Source organism: Sminthopsis crassicaudata, chromosome 3 (genome assembly GCF_048593235.1).
Source record: "Sminthopsis crassicaudata isolate SCR6 chromosome 3, ASM4859323v1, whole genome shotgun sequence".
NCBI lineage: Eukaryota > Metazoa > Chordata > Mammalia > Dasyuromorphia > Dasyuridae > Sminthopsis > Sminthopsis crassicaudata.
In genome coordinates this window covers 186,366,614-186,393,037 of record NC_133619.1, presented here as the reverse complement: position 1 = coordinate 186,393,037, position 26,424 = coordinate 186,366,614, and the positions used below count along the sequence as shown (strand labels likewise).

Here is a 26,424-nt window from a genome sequence, read left to right as displayed (position 1 = left end):
TAGTTTAGACCTTACAAGCCTAATCCTTTTATTTTGCAGATTAGGAAATTGAGACCCATCAAAGATAAGTGAATCCAAGATCATTCCCCTAGTAAGTGGCAGAATAGGGGTTCAGATACAGCTATCTTTCCACTGTACTACGTAATTATCTAATTGACTTATTTTCTACAGCTTGATCTGTAAAAGGATGGCATTGCCAAAACAGAAAGAATCCAGTCAGTTTTTATCCTTTTCTCTCCTTATAAACTGACATTGATAGAGATAACTCCATGATGCTGTAGTTAGGTGTCTGGCCTAAGGCTTGACTTTAGAATGATTCTGTTTCCCGAACTTTACTTTACTTGATGCTGTAATTGAATTCTGTTATATCTGGATGTGCTAAAAATGGAGTTATGAGTATATTTTTTTATTTTCTTAATTTAAAAAAAATTTTTGAATTATAAGTTCTCTCTTAGCCATTTCCTCTGATTATATTTTTTAAATTGAAAAATGTCTGGACATGTGATATTGCTTTAGGACATTTAGTGGGGTGGGAATATAAGAAAGATGTGATTTAGAAGGATGTTTTGAAGGTTTTCATGGAATTGATGGAGATATTCAAAGTTTTGTAGTTTTTGTAAATTTTTGTTTTGTAAGTTTTGGACTTGGGAGCTAAGTTTAAATTTCACTTTTGATATTTACTACCATTATAACCTTGAGCAATTCATTTTACTTAACTTGAACTTAGTTTTCTTATTTCTAAAATGAGCTGATTGGATTAGATCATCCTTTCTAGGAAAATATTCTGTAAGATAAGTAAACTTATCTTGTAGTATTTGCTAAGGACTCTGGATGGAATGCTAGATCAGAAGTAATCAAAAGAGAACACTATTTTCTAGGTTGGTATTTATAGTACTTTGCTTTTTAATTTGGAACTAATTATTTTTTCTTTGTGGTGGCTTCTTTTTTCTCCCTTACCAAACAATGCTTATCTCATTTTTCTCATTTGTGATATGTGGGTATTACAAAATTTATATTGAAAATATTGTGATGTGAGGATATTGGAATCAGGAATTCTTAACTCTTTTTTTGGTGTCATGTATCCCTTGAACAGTCTGGTGAAGACTATGAGTTTCCTTCTCAAGAGTAACATTTTTACATAAAGTATATAGCATTATCCCTCAACCAATCCTTTGTGGAGGTTGGAGATCCATATGTATTATACATTATACATACATATATATTTATCACACGTATGTATAAACACATATACATTGGGGACATTTCAATGAAATAACCACTTGTGGTGATTTTGTTTTTCCCCTTCTAAATTTGTTATTTGTGATATTTGTATTTGTTATTTGTGATAGTTCTTTGAGAGGGATACTTAGGATAAATATATCAACAAATACATATTTTAAAAATATGTATAGCATTATAAAGAAAAGAAATTATATGAATATAAAATTATCAGAATATTTTTTTAAAGAAGATTACATATCCCAAGTTAAGAATGCCTGTAATAGAGAATTTGTAAAGCTTTTTTTAGTTCTAAACCAGCAAGTATTTTATGAGTTAAGTTTTAGGTATGGAATCTTAGAGTTGGTTTTGTGGGCATGTTTTTGATGATCTGATTATTAGGAATCTTTCTTAGTGTGGGACAGCAGAAGGTATGTCTGTCATGGAGAAACTTATATTGGATTGATGAGGTCTACCTTGTATAAAGAAATTCTTGTGGTCCTCTACCCATATTTTGCAATTTTGCACTGGAAATCTAATAGAAAATGGTGCTTCTCATAGGACAGGGATAATTATAGGGACTGAACATAACCCTAACCTCTTAGGTTAATTGATTTTAGGATTATAATTTTAGATCTAGAAGGGACTTTAAAAATCCCTTCATTTTCCAGATGAAGAAACTGAGGTTTAGGGAATTTGAGTGACTTCGCCCAGAGTCCTTTTTCAGTACTTACTGGCCTTTTCCAAGAATGAGAAATACATGTAAATAAAAATATATCCTCTCCTTGGAGCTTTTTAAGTTTACTTATGGTCATTCAAAGAATATTTAACATTCAAATGTATGGGTGTACATGCATTTTCTCCATGAAGTGTTCTTCTTTTACATAAATTAAAAAGAATGAAGCTACTAGCTTCAAAATGTCCAGATATGCAATTTACATATAACCAAAATCTCTGCAATATTAGTCAGTGCCCTCTTGTGGAGTGTTTTCTTGGGGAATGGAGTGGAGGGGAGAAAGTTGAGGCTTTACATCCTTTCCACTCACTATCTAATCCCCCTTTAAACATACTGGCATGTGTACTCTTGGCTACCTGAGTACTCCTTTACTGTTTATAATGCTACTGTCCCTATTCTCCCTGCCCTCTCCCCTCCCCATTTCTGGTTAGATTTGGTTCTTTTTTAGGCTTAGCTTATTTACCTTTAAATGATAGCAAACACTGGATACCATCTTATTTCTGAACCTGAGGCTCAGCACCTACCTAATATTGCATTGACTAGCTTCCATTCTCAAGCGTTTACCCTTCCAGTGGGACTTTTAAGACAGGAATAGCTCTACACTCAATTTCAGCAGGAAGTAGTTTCAGAAGATGAGACCCCAGGCCCACTCCCACCAAAATTTTGGGTCCCATTTGTTTGAGGGGGAAAATGATGGAGTAAATCCCAGGAAGTGGGTCATGGGGAAAGATATTGACTCCTTGTTCAACTTAAGTAGATGTTAATTGGGCCTTTTTTGTCGAATTCAATTAAGTTACTCCTTGAGGCAAGCAGGAAGCAGCATTGTGGGTTTTGTTTTTGGTTTTAGGGAGAAGGTTGAGACTCTATATTTAGGGGAAATGACTTCCTCCAGGTGGTACAACTAGTTAGTTAATATATGTAGTAGGGCTAGAAACCAGAACTCTTGACTACTTACTAAAGTCTTTTTTCCACTGTGACATTACTTTCCTCTAGCTGCTAACTCATTTTATCGTATTGCTTGTATATAATGATAGGGCAGTATTTCTTTTCTTCATGTATAGTCTCTTGTTTTATTGATATACTCTCTAATGCAGAAATGTTCATTTCATTAAAATTTTCATTTAACTTGCTTTCAACCTTGCTCCTGATGGGGTCAAATGTGGAAAAAATAATAATGTTTCTAAGAGGCACATAGGTGTTATAGTGGGTATGGAGTCAGGAAGAACTCAGTTAAAGCTCTGTCTCAGCAACATAACTAGCTAAACAACTCTAGATAAAGTCACTTAATTTACACTTCAATTTTCTCAAATATCAAATAATAAGCTTTTACTAAATGCTTCTTTTCTTCCTCCTTTAATATTAGTATTTTTAGGTAAAATGTCACACATTAAATTGTAAAAATCTGCAGTAACTTCTTGGCAGGTACTCGTGATGTTGACTATTGAAAAAGAGGTTTATTGTAGAAATTTGGAAGTAAAGTCAAAGGTAGAAAGACACCAGGGCCAAAGGTGGTCGCTTGGGGGGGGGGGGCAGGAACCCTTACATGGCCGGAAGGATACCATGTTTGGGGGGAAGAGCTCCTGCAAAGAGAGAGCTCCAGCTCCAATTGATGGGCATCCATTCAACTTCCACTATGAAAAGAGCTGCTACAAACATTTTGGCACACACAGGTCCCTTTCCCCTCTTTAGTATTTCTTTGGGATATAAGCCCAGTAGTAGTACTGCTGGATCAAAGGGTATGCACAGTTTGATAACTTTTTGGGCATAGTTCCAGATTGCTCTCCAAAATGGCTGGATTCTTTCACAAGTCCACCAACAATGTATTAGTGTCCCAGTTTTCCCACATCCCCTTCAACATTCATCATTATTTGTTCCTGTCATCTTAGCCAATCTGACAGGTGTGTAGTGGTATCTCAGAGTTGCCTTAATTTGCATTTCTCTGATCAATAGTGATTTGGAACACTTTCATATGAGTGCATATAGTTTCAATTTCATTATCTGAGAATTGTCTGTTCATATCCTTTGACCATTTATCAATTGGAGAATGGTTTGATTTCTTATAAATTAGGATCAATTCTCTATATATTTTGGAAATGAGACCTTTATCAGAACCTTTAACTGTAAAAATATTTTCCCAATTTGTTACTTCCCTTCTAATCTTGTTTGCATTAGTATTGTTTGTACAGAAACTTTTTAGTTTGATGTAATCAAAATCTTCTATTTTGTGATCAATAATGATCTCTAGATCTTCTCTAGTCATAAATTCCTTCCTCCTCCACAGGTCTGAGAGGTAGACTATCCTCTGTTCCTCTAATCTATTTATGATCTCATTCTTTATGCCTAAATCATGGACCTATTTTGAGCTTATCTTGGTATATGGTGTTCAGTGTGTGTCTATATCTATTCTGGCATCCTAATTTCCCGTTTTCCCAACAGTTTTTTTCAAATAATGCATTTTTATCCCTAATGTTGGTATCTTTGGGTTTATCAAACACTAGATTGCTATAGTTGTACCCTTTTTTGTCCTTTGTACCTAATCTGTTCCATTGATTGACCGGTCTATTTCTTAGCCAATACAAATGGTTTTGGTGACTGCTGCTATATAATACAGTTTTAGATCAGGTACACCTAGACCACCTTCATCTGACTTTTTTTTTCATTAATTCCCTTGAAATTCTTGACCTTTCATTTTTCCATATGAACTTTGTTGTTATTTTTTCTAGGTCACTAAAATAGTTTCTTGGGAGTCTGATTGGTATAGCACTAAATAGATTAGTTTGGGGAGTATTGTCATCTTTATTATATTCTCTCGGCCTATACACGAGCACTGGATGTCTTTCCAATTATTTAAATCTGACTTTATTTTTGTCGCAAGTGTTTCATAATTTTGCTCATATAATTCCTGACTTTTCTTTGGTAGGTGGATTCCCAAATACTTTATACTCTCAACATTTGTTTGGAATGGAATTTCTCTTTGTATCTCTTGCTGTTGCATTTTGTTGGTGATGTATAAAAATGCTGAGGATTTATGTGGATTTATTTTGTATCCAGAAACTTTGCTAAAGTTGTGAATTATTTCTAATAACTTTTTATTAGAATCTCTGGGGTTTTCTAAGTATACCATCATATCATCTGCAAAGAGTGACAGTTTGATTTCCTCATTACCTACTCTTATTCAAAAGGACACTTTTTGACCAGGATTTGTGAATCAAAGGTCAGCCATGGGGGTTGGGGAATCAGAAGGGGACCTCAACCCCCATCAGATATTCATTTTGAAGTTTATTATTTTAATAATTTGTGCTGTATGAAGCTGTGACTTGATCTTTATGTTATGTTGCTTCTTCTCATTCACATCCCAAAGCTCTATCTTTCCTTTTAGATTTGTTGGCCTTGATGGACAGAGCTGTTGGTCCTTTGAGAATCTCATTGGTATTGCAGACTTTAAAACCGAACCTTTTCTTGGCTTTCCAATTTTCTTACACTATTCTAACACTGCCTCCTTGTTTTTCCTCCCACAAAATTTATCTCTTGACTGGGTATTTTCACTAACTATTCTCCATGCCTGGAATTCCCTCCTTTGTTTCTTCAAATCCCAGCTAAAATCCCATCTTCTACTAGAGGCCTTTCCCAGTCCTCTTTAAATGCTAATGCTTTCTCTTTTTTGATTCTCTATAGATTATATTGCCTATATTTTATTTGCATGCTCTTCCTCCCTTCCTTCCAGCCCTCCTGCTCTCCCTCCCTCCTTCCCTTCTTCCCTTCTTCCCTCTTTCTTCCTTCTTTTCCTTCCCTTCTTTTCTTCCCTGCCTCCCATTTCTCTCCTTTCCCTTCAATAGGTATAATATTTTTATATATTTTGCTTCTTGACCTAAATTTTGTTTATTACTTAATTTGAAAAGGCTGAGGTGTGGATTATTTTGAAGTTGCAAATGTTTAGCATCTATCTGTAACTTGGCTTTTTGGTAGTGAATTGTTATTTGACAGGTAATTAATTACCAATAGCAGCTCCCTTGTCTTGACATCATGTCTGTGATACAGGGACAACAGCATCTTGTGATTGTTTGTTGTTAATTGACTCTTATTTGTGAGGTTTACACGTATGCTTGGCCGCACTAGCACTAGCACCAAAATTGTCTGGTCTTCTACTGGCAGTTGTATGAAAATTATATTTTGTTCAATGGAGTTTTTCCAAGTGTACTTTTTTGGAATAGAGCATATGAAAACTATAGAGATTCAAGAATCCTATAAAGGTGTTTTATTTTCCACAGACTTAAAAATCTCCTTCAGTGAGCTAAAAGAAAAGATAGCAGCCTTGATCATTGACTGTTCCATTTGGTGTTCCTGGTGTGTGTGTGTGTGTGTGTGTGTGTGTGTGTGATATAAAAACTTATCAATTAGGATGAGGAACTATGATGATAGAGTGAAATGAATATTTTTGCCTAGCTCAGTCAATGAAGCCTTTTAAAGTTGATGAAAATAAATTCCAAAAGAAATTTGAAACGACGATCATGGTGTATAGAATTGAATGACCTTTTTTAATTCATTCATCTCTGAGATTGTGTCTATGGATTTTTCTCATTATTAGGACTTTATGGGTCAATATGAAGGAATAGAAGTCTTATTCCAACATGATCGTCCCTGAGACTTTGTATGTACTATCTTCTTCAGAGTCCAGCTCTCCTTTTCTTCCCTTTCCTTGTCTTTTTTTAGGTAAGGGCAAATAAGGAAAATAGTGATTACTTATAATATTGGAAGGATGAGGTAATGCACTGTAATATTCTGTTGTCTCTAGGAAAGGGCAATCACTCTCTGGGAGGAGATTTGCTGTCTCAACTCAATCTCCGAGCCAGACTCTTCTTCCTCCCAATGAACTTGCTCCTTTTAAAGGTTGGGTAAACTCCTTTTCATATGTAAGCTCCTCCTCTGAAGTTCAAAGGGGTAAACTTTCCTTAAAGGCCAGAACCAAAGGTGTGAACTAGAGAACTGTTAAGTACCGACTTAGCAAGAACCTACCAATGCACCCTAGCTCAGTGGTGCCATAAGAGACATATTCTTCCTTGATTGGCTGACAGACCTGGTGGGCTTGGAGAGGAGAGGGGTACAGCTTTTTCATTTTGTTTGTGAAAAGATAATGAGGTATGAATTGGAAAATTGCCATCAACATATCATCATCTTCCATTGTGCTTATGTTTCTTTTAAACTGTCAGGAACCTTTCATTTGAGCAAAGAATTATTGACTTGAATCTAGTTTTGTTTGTTTCTTACTTGTAGGCCTCTTGAGGGCAGAAGTGACTTCAGATACAATCTGATTTCCCCCTTCCCTTCCAAAATTCATTTTGAGGGGCTTGAGCCAAAGACTAAGCCTCCTATTGTGTTGTAAGATAAGCAGGTGTTCCTTTTTCTTTTTCTTTTTTTTTTTTTTTTTTTTTGGTGGGGGACAACTGTCTCCCTCTCTCTTATTCTCTTTGAGATCTGAGTTTTCTAAACTGCAATTACCTCCTGGCCAAAATTAAGCAGCAAATGCCAAACATTTACTGTTCCTTCCTTCCTTAGTTTTCTTTTTTTCCCCTATTTTTCAGAATATATTGTCGGATAAAAGAGTAAGAGAGGGATTGTGGGGTCTCTGTCATCTGTGATGTTTGAAAGTAGGCAAATAGATTGGCCAGTATTACTACCTCTTTGAAATACCCTGAAGAATCTATCCCCCCACTCCAGTTGTTTCCTGAATCCTTACCTTTCCCCTAATCTTAGATGCTGAGATCAGCCAAGTATTATCTGTTTTCTTGATCTGGATACCAAGACAATACAATCTGTTGAAAAAAATGCATTGAATTTGGGAGGCTGAAGACCTGGCTTTCCTTTTGAATTACTGTGTGGCCAGAGGGATAATCTTTTTTCTGTATAAGTCAAGGATTTTTCTAGATGATTTCTAAGATGGCTTCACATTTTTAAATCCTACATCTAGTCACCAATAAGTGAACTTACTGATCTAGGCCAACTCTGCTAGTTAATGGAAGAAAGAAATAACTCAAGACTTGTAACTTCATTTTGGTGCTTTTCTATACATCCATATGAGAATCACATGACAAAGTTTTTGTATTTTGATAGAAGTAAAATTTTTGTTGTTATTGTTTAATTGTTTTGGTTATGCCCTACTATTTGTGACTTCTTTTGGGATTTTCTTGACAAAGATATTAAAGTGGTTTGCCATTTTCTTCTCCAGCTCATTTGACACATGAAGAAACTGAGGTAAGAGGGTCTAGTGACTTGCTCAGGTTCACAAGTGAGATCACATTTGAACTTGAGTCTTCCTAACTTCAGGTTCAGCATTCTATCCACCTAATTGCCCAAGAAGCACAAGCGCTTGTTTTTTTAATTTGGAATATTGGGCCTACAAATAAGAATAAATTGTTAAGATGACTTTATAAAACCAGAGTAATTACACCTTAGAATTGCAGTAAGATTTTGGGTGACACTTTATAAATATGTGTGATCTGCTTAAAGAATTCCATATGATATTGTGGTAATTAGTCTTAAAATGCCAGTGTAGCAAAACCAATTTCTAAAATAGATGTCCCCCTGGGAATGAAATGTACACAACACATGAAGATCTTTACAATATCAGAGAAGTTACACAAAATTTGTGGTTTTGTTTGCCACTTCATAGATAATCTGCTGTTAGTTTCTGTGTAAAGATTATTTTAAATAATCTTTAAAACTCTATCAAAGTAAACTGTGGTGAATTTTAAAGACCCATTAGATTGGTAAGTGGAAAGACCAAGGTTCTAGATGTTCTGCCTCTTGTTTCCTCAATAAAAGAATGGTGGGAAGAGCACATTAAGGCTTCCAAGGACTTTAAATTTCTTGAATTCTGCGGTTCTTAGACTGATCAGATATATGAATTACACTGGGGGAAGATGCCATCTGTGTGTGTGTGTGTGTGTGTGTGTGTGTGTGTGTGTGTGTGACATACATACATACATATATGTATGTATATATATAATGTTAAGCTCAGCATAAAAAGGGAAATCTCTACTTGAAATTTATAGAAAGCTTTTTGGAATGGAGAAGAAAAATCATTTGTCAGTAGTGATTATACTACTTGCTCATTTAAAATGAGGGTTTAAACAACAATGAAATTTAACTAACTATCTGTTTTATCTGGCATATATAACAGCCATAAATCCAGCGTTTGTAGTGGTAGAATCACATATTTACTTAATGCCAAGGGATTATTACAAGGTGATTACAAAATTGAGTTAATTATTACTTGAGCTCTCCAAGTTGTCATTAAATTTTTTCTGTTGTTTTATCTCTTTCTTTTCATCCACTATAATATAATAGAAAGTTGGAGGGTGGAGGCAGGAAAATACAAAGTGAGAAAGAAAATGAAAGGGAAATAGTAAAGGAACATCAGAAATCTTCTAAGGTCACTACTGACAGCTTTGTTAACAGCTGAGAACTAGAGTAATCCAAGGCATAATAAGCCTTGACACTCTTCTCAGAGATGAGTCCACAATCTGGGCTTCTGTTTTAATTTGACAATGTCTATCATTTTGTTTCTGTTACTAACTAGTAATTTCCTTACAACATTTAATAAAAACCATGCGTTACCACACTGCTTCTATTATAATCTTGTGGTAGCCTCTGTTTTCTTTCTATATGAAGTGGAAACTAGGTGGTCTATGATATATTGAATGAGTAAAATAGCCTGTGAACCAAGAAAACAACAATGAAAAGTCATGTTTAGCAGGAATTCTAAGTGTCCTACTGTTTTCAGTAGAAACACAGACACCTATTTATTTCTGTGTGTCTAGGGAATAGGTCTGTGATTTCATTGATATAGAAAACTTTCAATATGGAAACTTCCTCTACCATGTAGATCATTATTTTATCTGTAATTCATAACCTTAGGAAGTTACCTGGAATATTGAGAGATTGTGACTTGCTCAGACACATAGCTAATTAGTATCAGAGGAAGGATTTGAACCCATGCCTTCGTGGTTCTAAGCCTAGCACTCTTACCCACAGTGTAATGGTGTAATAATATTTCCTCTTCTAAACAGCCATGAGATCCAGAAATATAGGATAAAAAACATTTTTTAAGAAAGGAAACAATTATTAAGCCCCACTATAAAGCAGGGTGTGTGTGTGTGTGTGTGTGTGTGTGTGTGTGTGTGTGTACACAAAACAAAAATATTCAAACCTTTAATAGGTGATCCAGATGGTATTCGAATAAGGCAGAGCAGAAGAGGAGCAGGAGCCATTGAAGGAACTTGCAAGATTTAGGGTTTTCTGCCTCCCCAGTATTAGAACATAGTTTATGGGCAGGTCTATCTAACTACACACATTAGCTCCAGCCTTTTCATTTCCTGGAGCATGAACATAAATGTAAATCCAAAGGTTAATTGTGTGATTACACCCTGGATGTATGTTGGATAGCTTATGGAAACACTTATTTTAAAAGGAGGAGAGAGAAATACTTGGCCTTTGTAGTACTTCCAATAAATTAAGAACTTTTCCCATCACTGATACATTGTTGGTGGAGTTGTGAAAGAATCCAACCATTCTGGAGAGCAATCTGGAATTATGCCTAAAAAGTTATCAAACTGTACATAGCCTTTAATCCAGCAGTGCTACTACTGGGCTTATATCCCAAAGAAATACTAAAGAAGGGAAAGGGTCCTGTATGTGCCAAAATGTTTATAGCAGCCCTTTTTTGTAGTACCGGAAGTGTATATCTTCAACAAAGAGAAGATCTAATTCAGTTCCAATTGATCAGTGATGGACAGAATCAGCTACACCTCGAAAAGGAACACTGGGAAATGACTTTCTTCCCAGGTTATTTTTACCTTCTGAATCCAATTCTTCCTGTGCAACAAGAAATTCAGTTCTGCACACATATATTGTATCTAGGATATACAATAACATATTAATATGTATGGGTATACTATAGCATATTTAATATGTATGGGAATGCCTGCCATCTAGGGGAGGGGGTGAAGGGAAGGAAGGGAAAATTCGGAACAGAAGGGAGTACAAGGGATAATGTTGTAAAAAAATTACCCATGCATATGTACTGTCAAAAAAAATTATAATTATAAAATTAATTTTAAAAATTTATTTAAAAAAAAAAAAGAATTTTTCCCACTTAGCAGCAGTTGCCCTTTGGGGCATGATTACATAAATTATTTGCATGTGATCAGTGATTATACATATGACAGGATTAACTGACAGAACCAGTTGTTAGTAATTGACAAAAATCCACATTTGTGAATGAAGGGAAATTTATACTGTACCTTTTAAACTGCTTAAAGTTTTCTAATATTCTTGGGTTTCTTTAAGAAATTTTAAAAAATTGTTTCATTGGTGTGAGTATTTCTTTCCCCATATCTCACTTTCCCTAACAACATTCTTCCTTTTAAGATCACAACCCTTCTATGAGAATTCCTGGGGATGAAATATTCATTAACTTGCAACTTGCTTCTGTGATGAGCCATTCTGAATTTAGGCAAATCCTTAGACTACAGGTATGCAATGCAATGACAGGTCTATATTTGAATCTTTTGGGGCTTCATAAGATTTGCTAGAACTTGAGTTCTATTGGCATCACTTTCAAAAACCAAGGATCACTTACCACCAAGATACTGAGAAATAATAAGTGTCTCTTCTTTGGAAGTGGAGGATGAGGAAGCTATTAAAAACAAAGATCCTAATTTATATAGGAGTCAAGGTTTATAAGGTTATTTCTTTTGTAGCTCATCATCATTTTGCCTATGCTTATTTCATGTCAAGTGCAGGAAGTGAGCCAGCATTGAGCTTGACTATTCTTTTTCAACTCTTTTGAGCTTCCAAGATTAAAGCTAGCTCTAGCTCCTGAGGGCCATATCTGAATTATTTTCATTGTCTAGATAGAAGTTTAAGGAGTTGAGTGACTTGGGGAATTTGGTCTGTAATTAGATGAATGCTACCAATTTTGAGAACATTTCTCTAAAATCTTTATATTCCTCAACTTCACATCTGAGTATGGAGAATCAGATTACTACAAGAAGGAGAGAAAGAAGAGGAGTGTGGTGGAGAATCAGTTTTGTAATAAAGTGGGAGTGGATGATGAAGGGGGGAAGCGTGAAATGAAATGATGTAATTGAGCTAGAGGTCATAGAAAATTGGAGACTATAGTTAAATTATGGGGACAGCTAGGTGGCACAGTGGATAGAATGCCATAATAGGAATCAGGAAGACTCATCTTCCTTATATCAAATCATAGTAGCTGTGGACTCTGGACAAATCATTTGACTCTGTTTGCCTCAGTTTCCTCATCTATAAAATGAACTGGAGAATTGGAGGAGAAAAAGGCAAATTATTCCTGTATCTGCCAAGAAAATCTCAAATGGGATCATGAAGAATCAAGCAGAATTGAAAAATAATTGAAAATAATCAAATCATGGCACAAGGCTTTTTAGCATGTTATTTTCTTTTGATGATGTAGCAATTTAATTTTAAGGCCATTGTTAAAGAATTTGTTGTAATTATAGGAATGTATTTGGAGGCTAATCTGTGACAAGATGCAACATGGCATGAATTTGGCATGAAACTCATTTTGTCTTTGTATTTTGTTTGTAAGGGTTACTTTTGATTCTATGATGGGGATCCCTGAGATAACAGCATTATCGAGGGTTCTGGGGAATATGATATATATTGTCCATCATTTTTCAAAACATTATTTTTAATTTTGAATGACCATGCCAAGAGATTCGTGCATAGTCATTTCTTGCCAAATGTTCTTTTATTTTCTAGCCACTGGTAATCATGTTTTTTGCTTATGAATTAGTTTGAGTCCATTCTCTTATGATCTGATTTTCATTTCTTTCATCTCTTGACTGCTTTTTTTTTTTTTTTTTGGAAGTAGACTTATGGTGCTTGTCAAATAAACCCAGTCCTACTTCTCCTTTATACTCTCTTCCCCCATCATGTTTCCACAACAATCTGGAATCTAATCTATGAATCCTGTTAAATCACACCCTAATTCAGATGACCTTGTATAAGGTGGTTGGTGTTTTTTTTTTTTTTTTTTTTTTAATATAGTGAAGGAAACAAGTTAGGGAAAATCTGTGATAATGATGAGATACAGCTCTGTTGACTGAATTTTCCAGTAACCCATTTCCTATTTAAAGATTGTTGCTTTTCTCCACCATTGGTAAGAGTGGCAGAAACAATTTGTTGGAAACAGGAAATTGTTTTGCTCTCTGTTTCCTTGACATTTTGAGTTGCAGAGCAGCATATAAATTATATGACAAGGCACATAACTTTTGGGAATTTTGGTGTTGCCACAGAAATGTTTTTGGTTTTCCTCTGATTACCAAGATTACCTGAGCTGTATTTCATTAATCATGATAGTGTGACTTCTTATGTGAACTGACAACAAAAGGAAGGGGAAGAGAATGATTTTGTATACTCTTCCTTCACAATTAATCTTTGAATAAAAAAAGATCTGAAAGTGTCCTTTCCCTACCTTCACTACTTACCCAATTTCTGGACTGCCCTTATGAAATAACTCTTCCCTATCAGATTTCAGATACTGGATGAGCGACTGACTTAGGCAACATAAAATATTCACAAGCCATGTGGCCTACTATATTTTTCTAGAAGATTAGGGGTGGGGGAATTGAGGGGAGGGTAGATACATATATTAGGTCTTTTTTGCATTTGGTAAGTAGGTTGTTGAAAGGCCAGAAAATATAAGATTTTTGGATATGGTTTTGTTTGTTGAAGTTACGTAAGTAAGAGTGGTTTAGAAAAAGAGAAATATATAAAAAAAATCTTAAATAAACAAAAAATTACACGTGGAAAGATCATAGGTTCTATAATCAGAAGATGTTTTCAAATCCCACTTTTGATTTATTTTTAGTCAAATCTTTCTGGGCTTCATTTTTTTCATCATGAAATGAAGGACTTGGTCTAGTTTAATTGGTCTTTGGCTCTAAGTCTATGATAATGGAGTGGGTTTTTTCTCCAGTTTATTCTTTGAAGAAGATGATGAGCGATGAATGGGAAAAATTTATACACTCCACAGATGTCTTGTCATTTTTGAACCATTTTCTGTGAGGGAGTAAAATAAACACATTTCCAGGTACCCAATATTTATTAAGTGCTGCCTGTGGTAGATGGTGGGTGGTTGCATACAAAATGAAAAGATAGAAACTTTCTGTACTCATGGAACTTGTGTAACATCTATACAAATACAACCATAACAATAGCTAGCATTTACATAGCTTTAAGTGCATTTAGTGCATTATAGCTATTTTGTCATTTTACTTTTGGGAGTTAAGTGCTATTATATTCTCCATTTTACTGATGAGGAAACTGAGGCAAATAGACACATCAAATGAATTGCCCCAGGATCACACAGACACTCAGTGTCTAAACCAGAATATGAACACAAGTCTTCCTGATTCCAGATCTGCCATTTTGTACATTGTCACTTAGTTGTTTATGACAAAAATAAATCATGATAAACTTCAGAGGAGTACAAAATGTTATATGAAGTTTGATAAGGTGGAGGACATTTATGACAGATAAGGTCAGGAAAGATTTCCTGGGGGACATGACATTTGAGTTTAATTTTCAGTGGTAAATAGGATTTTAGTGTGTTGTTAGGGATAATGTGGAAGAGAGCTATTTCAAACATACACCAAGGAAGATAATGAAAATGTGTGCCGGATGATGTTAAATAGTCCAGTTTTTGACTAGGGCATGGAGTTCTTAGAAAAGAGTAGGAGGAGAAAAAAGCTGAAATTAAGATAGTGCTACATTGGATTCCTTGATTCCCTAGGTAAGTCAGTTAAGTCAATAAGCAATTTGGGCATCTCTACAATGTGCCTATTGAACTGACAGCATAAATAACAATAAAAGACAGTTCTTGCCTTCAGTGAACTAATCTTTAATGGGGGAGAGCTATATGCAGTAGCTATTTACAAATAAGATATATACAGTGTAAATGGGAGAAAGTCTCAGAGAAAAGGCACTGGAAGAATTGTATGTGGGTGGCAGGGGGAGGATGGACCTGGAAAAGCTTTCTAATGAAGGTAGAATTTAAATTGAGTTTCTCAAGAAGCTAGAGAAGACAGGATTTGGAAGTGAGGAAAGGAGAACAGCACACTTTTGGGAGATAATAAAAAGGTGCAGTGTTAGGAGATAGATTATCTTATGCAAAGAATGTTGGTGTCATTGGATCCTAGACTATGTGAAGCTAATGAATTGTAAGAAGACTGGAAGACTGAAAAGGGGCCAGGCTTGTGGAGGCCTTCAAAAACCCCAAGCACAGTGGGTTTTCTATTTAGTCCTTGAGTTATTAGGGATATACTGGAGTTTATTGAGCAGAGGAATAACATAGACCTGGTTTTTAGGAAGACCACTTTAAGAACTTAGTGATTTAGTTCAGCTGAGGATGGCTAATGGGGTAGGATTTTATTAAAGTGTCATCAAGAAGCCATAGAAGTGTTTCAAGAAGAGTGGAATGGTTAAAGAGGTGTTGAGGAAAGATTACTCTGATGGCTAGATGAAATAAGTATTAGAGGGGTCAACTTCTGGAAGCAAAAAAACAAAACAAAACAAAACAAAAAACAAACAAACAAAAAAAAAACTATTGTAGTTTTTAGTTTTAGTAGTTTTAGCCTGGCAGCAGTGGGAATAGAAAGGAGTGGGCCTGATCTGAGGACGAGAATTGACAGGATTTGGCAATTTACTGGATATTAGAGGTTGAGAAAGAAAGAAAAGAATCAGAACAAACAAAATTTCTGTTTTGAGACAGGGTGCTACTGACAGAAATAGTGAAGTGAGGAGTAAAGATTTTGGGGAAAACAAATTAGGCTTTGGATATGCTGAGTTTGAAGGGGATTGGAATTGTGTAACTAGATTGGAGGTAAGACTTCTTGTTCATTTTTCTAAGTGTGTATCCTGTTTACCATTTTAATGTATCTTTCTTCAATTTTTGCTTTATTCTTGCTTTGAATGCTGGTACATTAACAAATGTTTACTGATTGGTTGACTTAGTACTATAATAAGTGCTTCTTTATATCTGCAAAATCTCCAGGGGTTCAAGAGCCACATTAAAATGTAACTAAAATTTTATTCAAGAAAATAAATAAAACAAAAAATATAATACAATAGATACTACTGTTTGTGATTTTCTGAGTTAATATGTTATCCACTTGAATTCATTCTTATTTGAGTTTCTCTCCAGTGGCTTGAAACATTGTTAAATGATTTTTCTAGAGTTACATAGCCATGTTAGAAGCATAACTTATTGGCCAGCTAGAGAACCAGTCTCCAATATTCCAAGGGAAGATCTAGGTTAAATTTCTGCTGTTAATCCTTTGAGGACTTTTATTTTGTAGTTTATTTGGCAAGACAAGTAAGATTTTTAAAGGGTTAACCTTTAAAAATCTCTAGACTTGGGAAAAAAAAAAAAGATGACAATGTATTTGTCTACTTCCAACTTTGGTAAGTTGATTAGTCCTATAGGATTCCATTAGATGGAACTAGAATCTTGTGATTTGATGTACTTTGTGGTTATCTGTCCCCTATCCTGCCAACTAGATAACTAATTTTTATTAGCAAAATAGATAGGTACATGAGAGGACTCTTTGAATAGCATTTTAAATTTACCTGAGAGCTGTGGATAACCATTCATGCCAAGGAAAATGGAACCTACCACCGTGTTGTTACTACTTATTTTCAATCATATATTTGCCCACAAGAAGAAAAATTTGAAAATCCTCTTTTCCCTCCCCTGCCCTTTTCTGTTTGGCATGGATGACTGAAGGCAAGAAGGAAACTTCTAGCCCAATCTCATCACTGGCAGAGATATCTTTTTTATGAGAGTTTTGTGCTCATTTGTTATAATCCAAAATGGTTAATTGGTGTCAACTGCATCAGATACTAAATGGAGGTTACCCAACAACTGCTTATACTATTAGGAAAAAAGTCTAAGTCTTTATCCACTCACCAAGAAAGGCAGCTTTTTCCCTTTTGAGTCAGTCTAGTCTTTTTTGACAACATGAGAGTGTGCTCTCAGATGGGGGGCAGAGAGGGTGATGTCTCTGCAGAGGTTTACATTTTAATCAGATGTAGTTACATGGTCCTGCCAATACAACGTAATCTTATACACAGTCATGAAAGCCTTTTTTTTGTCCCTTGATATCATCTGAATAAATTAAAGGAGGTGGGGTGTGTGTGTGTTTACAGCCTTGGATCAAGATTATCAAATTTATTTTTAGTTAAAACCTCAGTTAGATCCAAAGGGTGATTTGAAACCAGAGATGTAGTTCATTAGACTGACTTTAAAATAGCAACAACAAAACTATAATAGATTTGCTCATAATAATTAGTGCTCTAATTCCATTTAGCAAAACACTTGGCAAGTCCCAGGCCATTGTGGATTTGTTTTCCCCAGGCTGGTTACTCCAGATTTCAGTCATACTGAGCACCTCTCCATTCGAGGAAGTATGTTGTCATCATTTGGGTGAGGATAGTGGTGGTACTAAGGAAATGCATACAACTAGCTTGTATCCCTGTTGTTTGTGAAACACTTCTTGTTGGTTTTGTTCCAGAACTTGTTTTTTGGTTTTACTTTAAAACCAGAAAATATTGGCTTTCTGGAAGGTTAATTTGATTTCTTTACTTTTAGAGGATGTTTAGAAGGTTACAATCATATTGGAGCAATCTAAGACATTGCCAGTAGACATACTTTTTATCCTTTCTTCATCCCCTAATTCTCTGCTAAAAAAAAGTGCAGAAGAGTAAGGTTCTCTCTCTTTCTCTCTCTTCTCCCACTTCCCACCCAATAAAAGCTAAAGTTGTGTAGTAGATAAAAACATTACTTTCTATTAAGAGCCTAGCTTATTTGAACCAATAGTTTCTGAAAAACATTCAAGTCTGTCCACTGTTTGAGACTACTGTTTAGTTAGAATGACTTAGTAGATCTAAAAATTTTGGAAGGCAATTGTTAACATCACAAAATGTATAAAGAGCTAAATGAAGTGCATCCTCTTGTGACCAGTTTCTCTTGAGAAAGAATCTAAGAATGGCATATTGGTTTTCCTTTAGTGCCAGGAACTGAGAATGGTTTAATCTTTTCTTTCTTCCCTCCTTTCCCTCCACTCCCTCCTTTCTTGAATCTGGATTTGAACTGAGTCTCCTTTCCTTCTCTGACTTCCCTCCCTCCCTTTATCTTTTCCTTCCTCACTTTCCTTTTGAAAAGAAAAGGTTCTTATTTAAGTATTAGTATTTTAAAAATTTGTGTTATTTTAAGTTTATTGATAGAATAAAGTTTGATCTGACTTAAATTTTATGACTAATTTATAGCAACAACTCAGTTGTGGTAAATGGATTGTTTGGCTCTTTTTTTTTTTTTTTTTTAAGTTTTTGTTTTTGCCACACATAATAAAATGTGACCCTGCCCCACTCTCTTTTCCTACATATGCTTGTTTATGTCTAAAGTCACGTGCTGACTTTTTTTTTTTTTTTTTTTTTAACTAAGAACTTATTAGATACCACAAGATTAGGTAGTCAAGCTCATATCAATTTTTGGCTAGAATATTCATGAAGAATACTCCGAAAGTGTAGGAAATGGAATTTTGGTAGTTCAGGAAATAACATACTCCATTATAACATTATGTTAACAGTTTTTGATCATTCTTGTCCTACTGTAACTTTTGAATGATTGTGAGAGGATATAAGGAGAGAAATTGAGATAGGAATAGTGTAGTTAGTTATCTTTTTTGGTTATACTAGGGACAGTGGACAAGGCCTATTTTTATTTTCTCTTGCCTTGGAATGAAGTTACACTTATTAGCTATGTACTTTGTAGGGGGCTTATACATTAGAAAGATGGCTGTATAGTATAACAGTAGGGGGTGGGGCTTTAAATTTGGAAGTCTCAGGTTCAAATTCTGTTCCTTTCTAGCTGTTACCTTTTTGCAGTAAGTCACTTAATCTTTTCAACCTCAGTTTCATTGTCTGTAAAATGTAGATAAGAATATCTAGACTACCTAGTTCAATATAAGGCTTGGAAGAGATGATTGATAATTTTTTTAAAGTTGAAAAGTTAATATTAAATTATTTAAATGGCTATAAAAAGACCTAAAGATGTTAGGCATGCTTTTTAAAAAAAGAAATTCTTGCTTCAAAATATTTTATTTCTGTTTAGCTGCTACTTGGTTGAATTTTGGACTGTTTATTTGTCAGTGAAAAATGAGCATGCATATATGGTTTTTATGCAACTAGTATTTATATAGCACTTTAAGGTTTATAAAAATTACTTCCTTTTATCTTCACAACAGCCCTAGGTTATAAGAGCTATGTTTTTTAGATTAGAAAATTTTAGCACAGAGATTAGGTGATTTGTCCAGGTAAAGTATTTAAGTCTGGATTTGAACTTAATGCTTCCTGATTCTAGGTCCAATGTTTTTCAAATTTGGAAAATGAAGCACAAAAATTAGGTGATTTAGCCAGGTTTAAGTGCTTGAGTCTGGATTTAAACTGATTCTTCTTGATTTTAAGTGCATTGTATTACCCACTGTCTCATTTAGCTGTCTTCATAGTATTGAGATGACATTAGTGACATAGTATTAAGAGATCACATTAAGCTGCCATGTTCATACATTCATTTACCTGAGCTCCACTACTAGTGTTCACTTATATGTCCTGATTTATATTTGAAGTCATCAGTAACCAGAAAAGATACATGACTACTTAATGCCTATTTATTCAGAATATATTCTGTCCTTCAGGAGTCAAGAATAAAGATTAATTGATACAGAGATATGTGGAGATCAAGAGCTAAATTCCAAATATCCCTGTTCCTAGATCATTAAATGTATACCAGGACAGCTAGGTGGTGAATTGGTTAGAGCACCAGCCTTGAAGTCAGGAAGACCTGAGTTCAAATGTGGTCTCAGGCACTTCCTAGCTGTGTGGCCCTAGGCAAGTCAGTCACTTAAACCCCAATTGCCTCAGCAAAAAAAACCAAAAACCAAAACAAAACCCCCCAAAATGTGTGCTTGGTCTTTTTATTTGCATAAAATATAGAGTCACACAATGTTATAGCTAAAAAGACTTCATCAGTCATTTAGACCAATCCTTTGTTTTACAGCTGAAATCAAGGCCTAAAAAGAATTTGGTAGAAAGTAGAAAGTTCAAGAACTGGAGTATGAACCTGGGTCTTCTGATTCTCAAGTCTCTTGTCCTTTAGTCAGAATTTTCCTAAAACCTAATTTCCCATCATTTTTTAGTGCTTAATTGATGGTGGCACTCATTGAAAATGTTCTTTTTGAAATCTTATCTTCTCTCTGGTCCCTGAGGCAGGCTATTTTGGAGTTGGGGAAAGATAGATAATCAAAAGAAGACTTAGATATCAAAAGTTCCTTAACTCCATCCCTCCAAAAGAGGGGGGGGGGGGGACGACCATGATTGAAGATAAGGATCTTTAGCTGTGGAGGGGGTAGAGTATATCAATCTTGTTTGTGTAAGGAAACCTGAAGTGGGAAGAGTCTGATGGACCCTATTATTATGTTTTTCTAGAATTCTGTCATTAAAGTATCAAAGATGGGAAATATTTTGAAGTAGAAATCTTTTTCCAGAGAGACTGGAGACTTGGCATTAGTCATATTCATCCATTTATTTAGTCTCTGTGCCTGATGCTTCATATCACAGTTAGTTGTCTGATATCATGTAATGGGAAAAACTCTTGCTGTTTGTCTTTGAGCACAGTGCTTAGCACATAGTAAGCATTATTTCTCACTTAGTGAATAGATTTCAGAGAGGTTGAGGAACTTCAATAGAAAAAAAAATGACATCTTCCATTTTAGCTAACCTTTTGCTGAAATATAGGATTTCTTTCAATTATTCAAAAAACATTAATCTGAAAAGGGGTCCCGTTGGCCTCACTAGATTGCCACAGGATGGGCGGGGTGTGGTGGGGTCTATGCCACAGAAAGATTTAAAAATTTTTGATGTAGAAGAACAGAATTCCCAAGTTGATGAGGATCTTCCTCTTTATAAACAAAGAGTCTCAATAAAGGAACAAGGAAAGAAATTAGAATCTTCTAACTATCTTTAATAGTAAATGCATCTAGTCTTTGGACAGCCTTTCCTCTCCTTCCTATGTTTTCCTTCTTTTACTTTTGTCTATACTTAAAAAAATCAAAAGGTTAGAATAGAGCCAAGAAAGACTCTTAGTTTAACAATGTTTTCTTAAAAGACCTCAAAAAGCAGTGTTTTGATTATAGAAAACAGCAAGTAGCAGTGGTTTGGTTTTTCTAAGTTAGTAGATCTTTATTTAAAGTACATTATCATAGCCTCATCCCTTGTATTTATTTTAACCTTTCAAGTTATCTCTGAAGAGAGCTTTTATTTTAATTAAGTATAGTAGGCTACAATCCTGCTGATGAAAAAAATGGACCTTTCCTTGTGTTATGTTCCATGTCCATAAATACACTCTTGAGGAGAAAGTGCTTTTACTTTTTCAACTACAGTTCAGATCAGAAAGACCCATGAATTTTTCAAGTTATTAAGGATCTCAGAAATTAATTGTGCCCCTTTCATTTTTGTACATGAGGAAATTGAGGCCCAGAAAGGTGAAAGGGATAGTAGTAGTATTCATTCCAATTATACTTTGCTCCTTTGTAGATTGACATTTACCCTTTGTGATTTATGTATTGTTATTTAGACTAAATTCTTTGCACAAGAAAAAGGGCATAGAAACACACACACACACGCATGCACATGCACGCACAGGCCTTGCGGTTTTGCTGTTAAGGGGACTTATACTTTTGTTTTCCTTTTTATTCATTTCCTTTGATGGGGGTAAAGTGTAGGAATATGCATTCTTTGAGACTTTTTTTTTTTCTCTAAAGGATGAAGAGGAAGAAATCAAATTGGAGATAAATATGTTGAAGAAATATTCTCATCATAGAAATATTGCAACATACTATGGTGCTTTTATTAAAAAGAGCCCTCCAGGACATGATGATCAACTATGGGTAAGCAAAGATTTTCCAAAACATTTTTTTTTTGTTTTGTTTTGTTTTGTTTACCTTTGGTGTTACATTTTGAGAATAATAGATTGGAAAGCCATAGAGAGGAATAATAGTGGTTTAGAGAAAAGGAAATTGGGGAGGCATATAACCAAGGAGAAGATGCTCCATAAATAAATATATTAAATTTTCATAAATTTTTCTGAAACTAATGAGACTACTGATTTGCTGGAATCTGTAATCAGTATGTGTATGCATTAAATTTTAGGCTCAGAGTTTGTTCATACTGATCACTCTTAGAGATATACATAGTGACATACTTTAGGCAATGCAGCAAAGAAGCAAGAAATTCATATACCTGGAAATAGAGCAATGTATTAAAAACTTTGATTAATAAAATCCACCTACGTAAATTTAGTTACAAAAAAGCTCCCCCCCCCTTTTTTTTTTTTTTAAATTTAATTTTGTAAAAAGACAAACAGCCAACTGAAGGGATGGTATGGTATCACCTTTGAGGGGATGGTATGGGATCATATCTAATTATCCTTTTAACTACAAGGGATTAGGGTTGTGGTGCCCCTGTGATTCAGAAAAATTTTCAGTCTTCCTTTCCTACTAGAGAAGAAGTCTGAGTTATTATGTTATTGAAAGATAAGATATGTTGATATTGCATAATACCATATATATATATATATATATATTTCAGAATTGCTAAACCTATTTTGTTTCATGTGCAGCTTCCACAAAACTCCCCCAAAATTCCCATTTAAATATTTCTTATGCTGACCTGCAATATATTGAAATTGCAATGGTGAAAGGTGTGGAAGTGGTAATGGTACATCTGAGAGTCAACCATCATAATGATGATATAGAATAATAGTAGCATACATTTATATGGCACTTAACTATGTCAAGAACTGTGCTTTACAATGATTATCTCATTTGTTCCTCATAGTTACCTCAGGAATTGTGGGCTATTATTACTGCTATTTTACAGATAAGGAAACTGAGGCAAATCGGTTAACTTGCTTAGGGTCATATAACTCCAAAGTGTCTGAGACTGGATTTGAACTCAGGTTTCTGACAAAAATAGAGGGTGGTTAAATGATCAAAGAATTTCCAAAATTTATTAAGGCAAAAAAGTAGCATTTTATCAACAATAACAGACAGTAGAAGATTTTTCTGGCCAAATCTTACTTAAGCTGAAAATTGAGCAGCCTTGCTATTCATTGATCATTTTAGATCATTGAGCCAGTTAGAGTATGTTTTTTCCTTGAATATATAGTATTGCTGTTGTGAATGTATATTCTGTGAGAACAGAAGACAGCATGTGCAGGCATATACCCAGATTATCATCATTTTGTTTCCATCTGTTGCCAAACTAGCTCAGGATGCAAGAACTGGTTAGTGACCAAAAATAAAGTACTTTTTAAAAGGAGGGACTAATCTTATGATATATGTTTAGCTGAGTATGTATTAAAGGAATAATTAGTTTTAGGTAGTACAAGAAGTATGAGAGAGATATATGCATTTATATTTTCAGCTTAATGAGTCCCGTCCCCCTCCCCCCCTTCTAAAGTATGGATAGCTTGTTGTTGAGACTAAATGAGATACTGTTAATAGGTGTGAAAGTGAGAGATATTTGAATGTTTTTGATTTTTAAATGTGTATTTGGGAAATGAAGCAGCACAATGAATCCTGGTAATTGGACATTGACTATGCAAATTGGCATGTTGTCTTCACTGCCTCATTAGATAAGAGAACTTGTAGGATAGGTGCCAAAGGTTGATCACTTAAATGATTCTGCTCCAGATGTGATGAATGGTGTTTGTATTCCTGTGAAATATCCCATGAAAAGCCTGATTTCCTGGATTATACTATATAATGAATTGATTAGATGATAAAAATGGGCTCTGTCTACTTTGGAAACCTTCGAGAGTTACATGTGTAACTCTTTTAGCAGGTACTTTTCATGTGGTTAAAGCTGAAAGGGAAGAAGGAACCAGTTGTTTTTTGTATGGTGTTTTTTTTTTTTTTTTTTTTTTTTTTTTTTTTATTTTTTTGTCCTTTGCTATATCAAAAGCCATGTGCTAGAATCTGATTGCTGTCTTGGGTGACAGTGGATTTGTATCATTTATATACATGCTTTATTTGTTCTTTAGCTGGTGATGGAATTCTGTGGGGCAGGATCCATTACAGACCTTGTGAAGAATACCAAAGGGAACACATTGAAAGAAGATTGGATCGCTTACATTTCCAGAGAGATTCTAAGGGTAAGTAAAGAAGGCATTTAGCAATATACCAAAAATTATTCTTGTGCTTAAGGATTATTTACTTGGTTGCAATTGCTGGGTGTAGAAAAGTTTCCTTACAGTGGTTATCAAACATCTTGTGGCATCTTGGCCTAAAAGAAATAAATTAGACCTAATAAAAATTGACATTAGAATATTAAAGAATAATAATATTAATAAATTAAATATTACTGAAAGCATTTCTTGTAATAGAATCTGATATTGCAGAAGATTCTGTGAATATTATAGATTTAAAAATTACGAATAACCAATTTATTTCAACACAACATAACAAATTATTTAATATTATTATCATTAGCTGATTGAACTTTACATTCTATTCCCATATCATACAACTTAAATTACCCACCAACACAATCTAAGTTTTGAAACTTCTACCCCTCCTAACTAAAAATATGTACCTTTTGTATTGTTATAGTAGTTTTGTCTTTCAAACTCAAACTAAAACCAAAAAGATGAAAAATAATTCTTGACAGTTGTTTTCATGGGAACCCACTATAAAGGATTGCAGATCAACGTTCATAGTTTTGCAACAATGAATGTCAATATTGCCATGTGAACTTCTGTGTTGACTGTTTAGCATGTTGCAATATTAATGTGGAAAAGTTCTGAGTGCTTCAGTATGTTTGTAGCTCAATGGAAAACTGCTTATACTTGTAGTGTAATAGCTGTTGTGACAATACAAGTAATGCCACCTGTAGGTAACAGCACTACTGCCAGTGGTGTATTCAGAAGATTTTAAAGACTGAGATAAAGATTTCAGTTGGAATTGCTTTGTCTCTGTTGTTCTTTCTTGCCCTGCTCTTCCCTGTTGTTTTATTTCATCATTTTCCCCCTCTACTTCCCCTTCTCTTTCTGCTTTCCCCACCCCCTTCCATCCTTCCTTCTGTCTGTCTCTTCCTCTTTCTTTCTCTCATCCTTTTTGGATTCATAACTATAACCCAGTGTGAATCTGGTGCACCAGGAGATCCTGAGTGATATCCCATGTTGGATGAGGTGTGGTGGAAAATAAACATATTTAGTAGAGCTGGACCTTCTTCATCCTTTTAAATTGCTTCCCAACATGGGGGCTTTAACTTCTGAAATTTTCTTAACATTAACCAAAAAATACTTGTCTTTAGGAGACAGATTATGTCTAAACCAGGATAATGTCCCATGTGGAAACGCTGGTTTATAAATTAGCAAAAATACTTGCTTGCACAATGTTAATATATGTGCTTAATAGGTTTCAAACATATGCAAATTAAAACATAAAAGAAAAATCTGGAATTATCTTCACCAAACTATCTTAATCATATAACTAGCAGTATTCCTGAAGTGTACTTCACTTTTAAGTAGCTTTCTGAAGGTACATCAATCCTTTTGTTTAGGCAGAAAAGTCAGTGCTATGAGTTTTGTATTAACCCTGTGATAATGGGGCGCTTTGTTACGTACTTGCTGATCTTGACAAAAAGTCACTGATGGGAGAAAAATGTATTCCAGTTTGTGCTACAGAACCTCCATTTTACAGATGAAGAAACTGAGGTGAACAGAATTAAGTGATTTCCCCAAATGTCTGAGGCCAGATTTGAACTCAAGAAGATCTTTTCCTGATTCCAGGCCAACACCCTATCCACTGCACCACTTAGCTACCTTGTGTCATATATATCTATATCTGTATATCTACTCTATATATTTATCTATATACTTAACCACACACGCACACACACACACACCCCTTCTCCATGTTGACTCTCATACTGCCATACATGTATATAAACCATATATATGTGTGTATAAATACTTATCCATGGATAATATATGTGTATACATATATCCATGTTGTACCTTGCATATCCACATATTTATATATCTATTCATACATATGTATGTAAAGAAAAATGGGTGTTACAATATGGAACGAATATATATATATATAATACATAATAAATAATATAGTACATATTTATACCCACAGATGGGTGTGTGTGTGTGTATATATGTATGTATGTATGTATATATGTATGTATGTAGAGAAACACACACATATACTCCCATTCACAGATAGAGTCCACCTGTGATTTGATTAATAAAGAGTACTCTCAAATGAGAATTCCTTTTCAGGTTGGCACTTTCTCTTCAA

General features: G+C 34.7%; 1 protein-coding gene across 9 annotated transcripts in view; it reads left to right on the top strand.

Moving 5' to 3' along the window:
• Positions 1 to 26,424, top strand: part of MAP4K4 (mitogen-activated protein kinase kinase kinase kinase 4) — a 239,599-nt gene that overhangs the window by 130,080 nt on the left and 83,095 nt on the right. For all 9 annotated transcript variants that reach the window (XM_074299761.1, XM_074299757.1, XM_074299760.1 and 6 more), the window contains exons 4-5: positions 21,871 to 21,996; positions 24,153 to 24,263. In XM_074299761.1, coding sequence (XP_074155862.1) covers positions 21,871 to 21,996; positions 24,153 to 24,263 — 237 coding nt within the window. The remainder of the gene's footprint in view (positions 1 to 21,870; positions 21,997 to 24,152; positions 24,264 to 26,424) is intronic.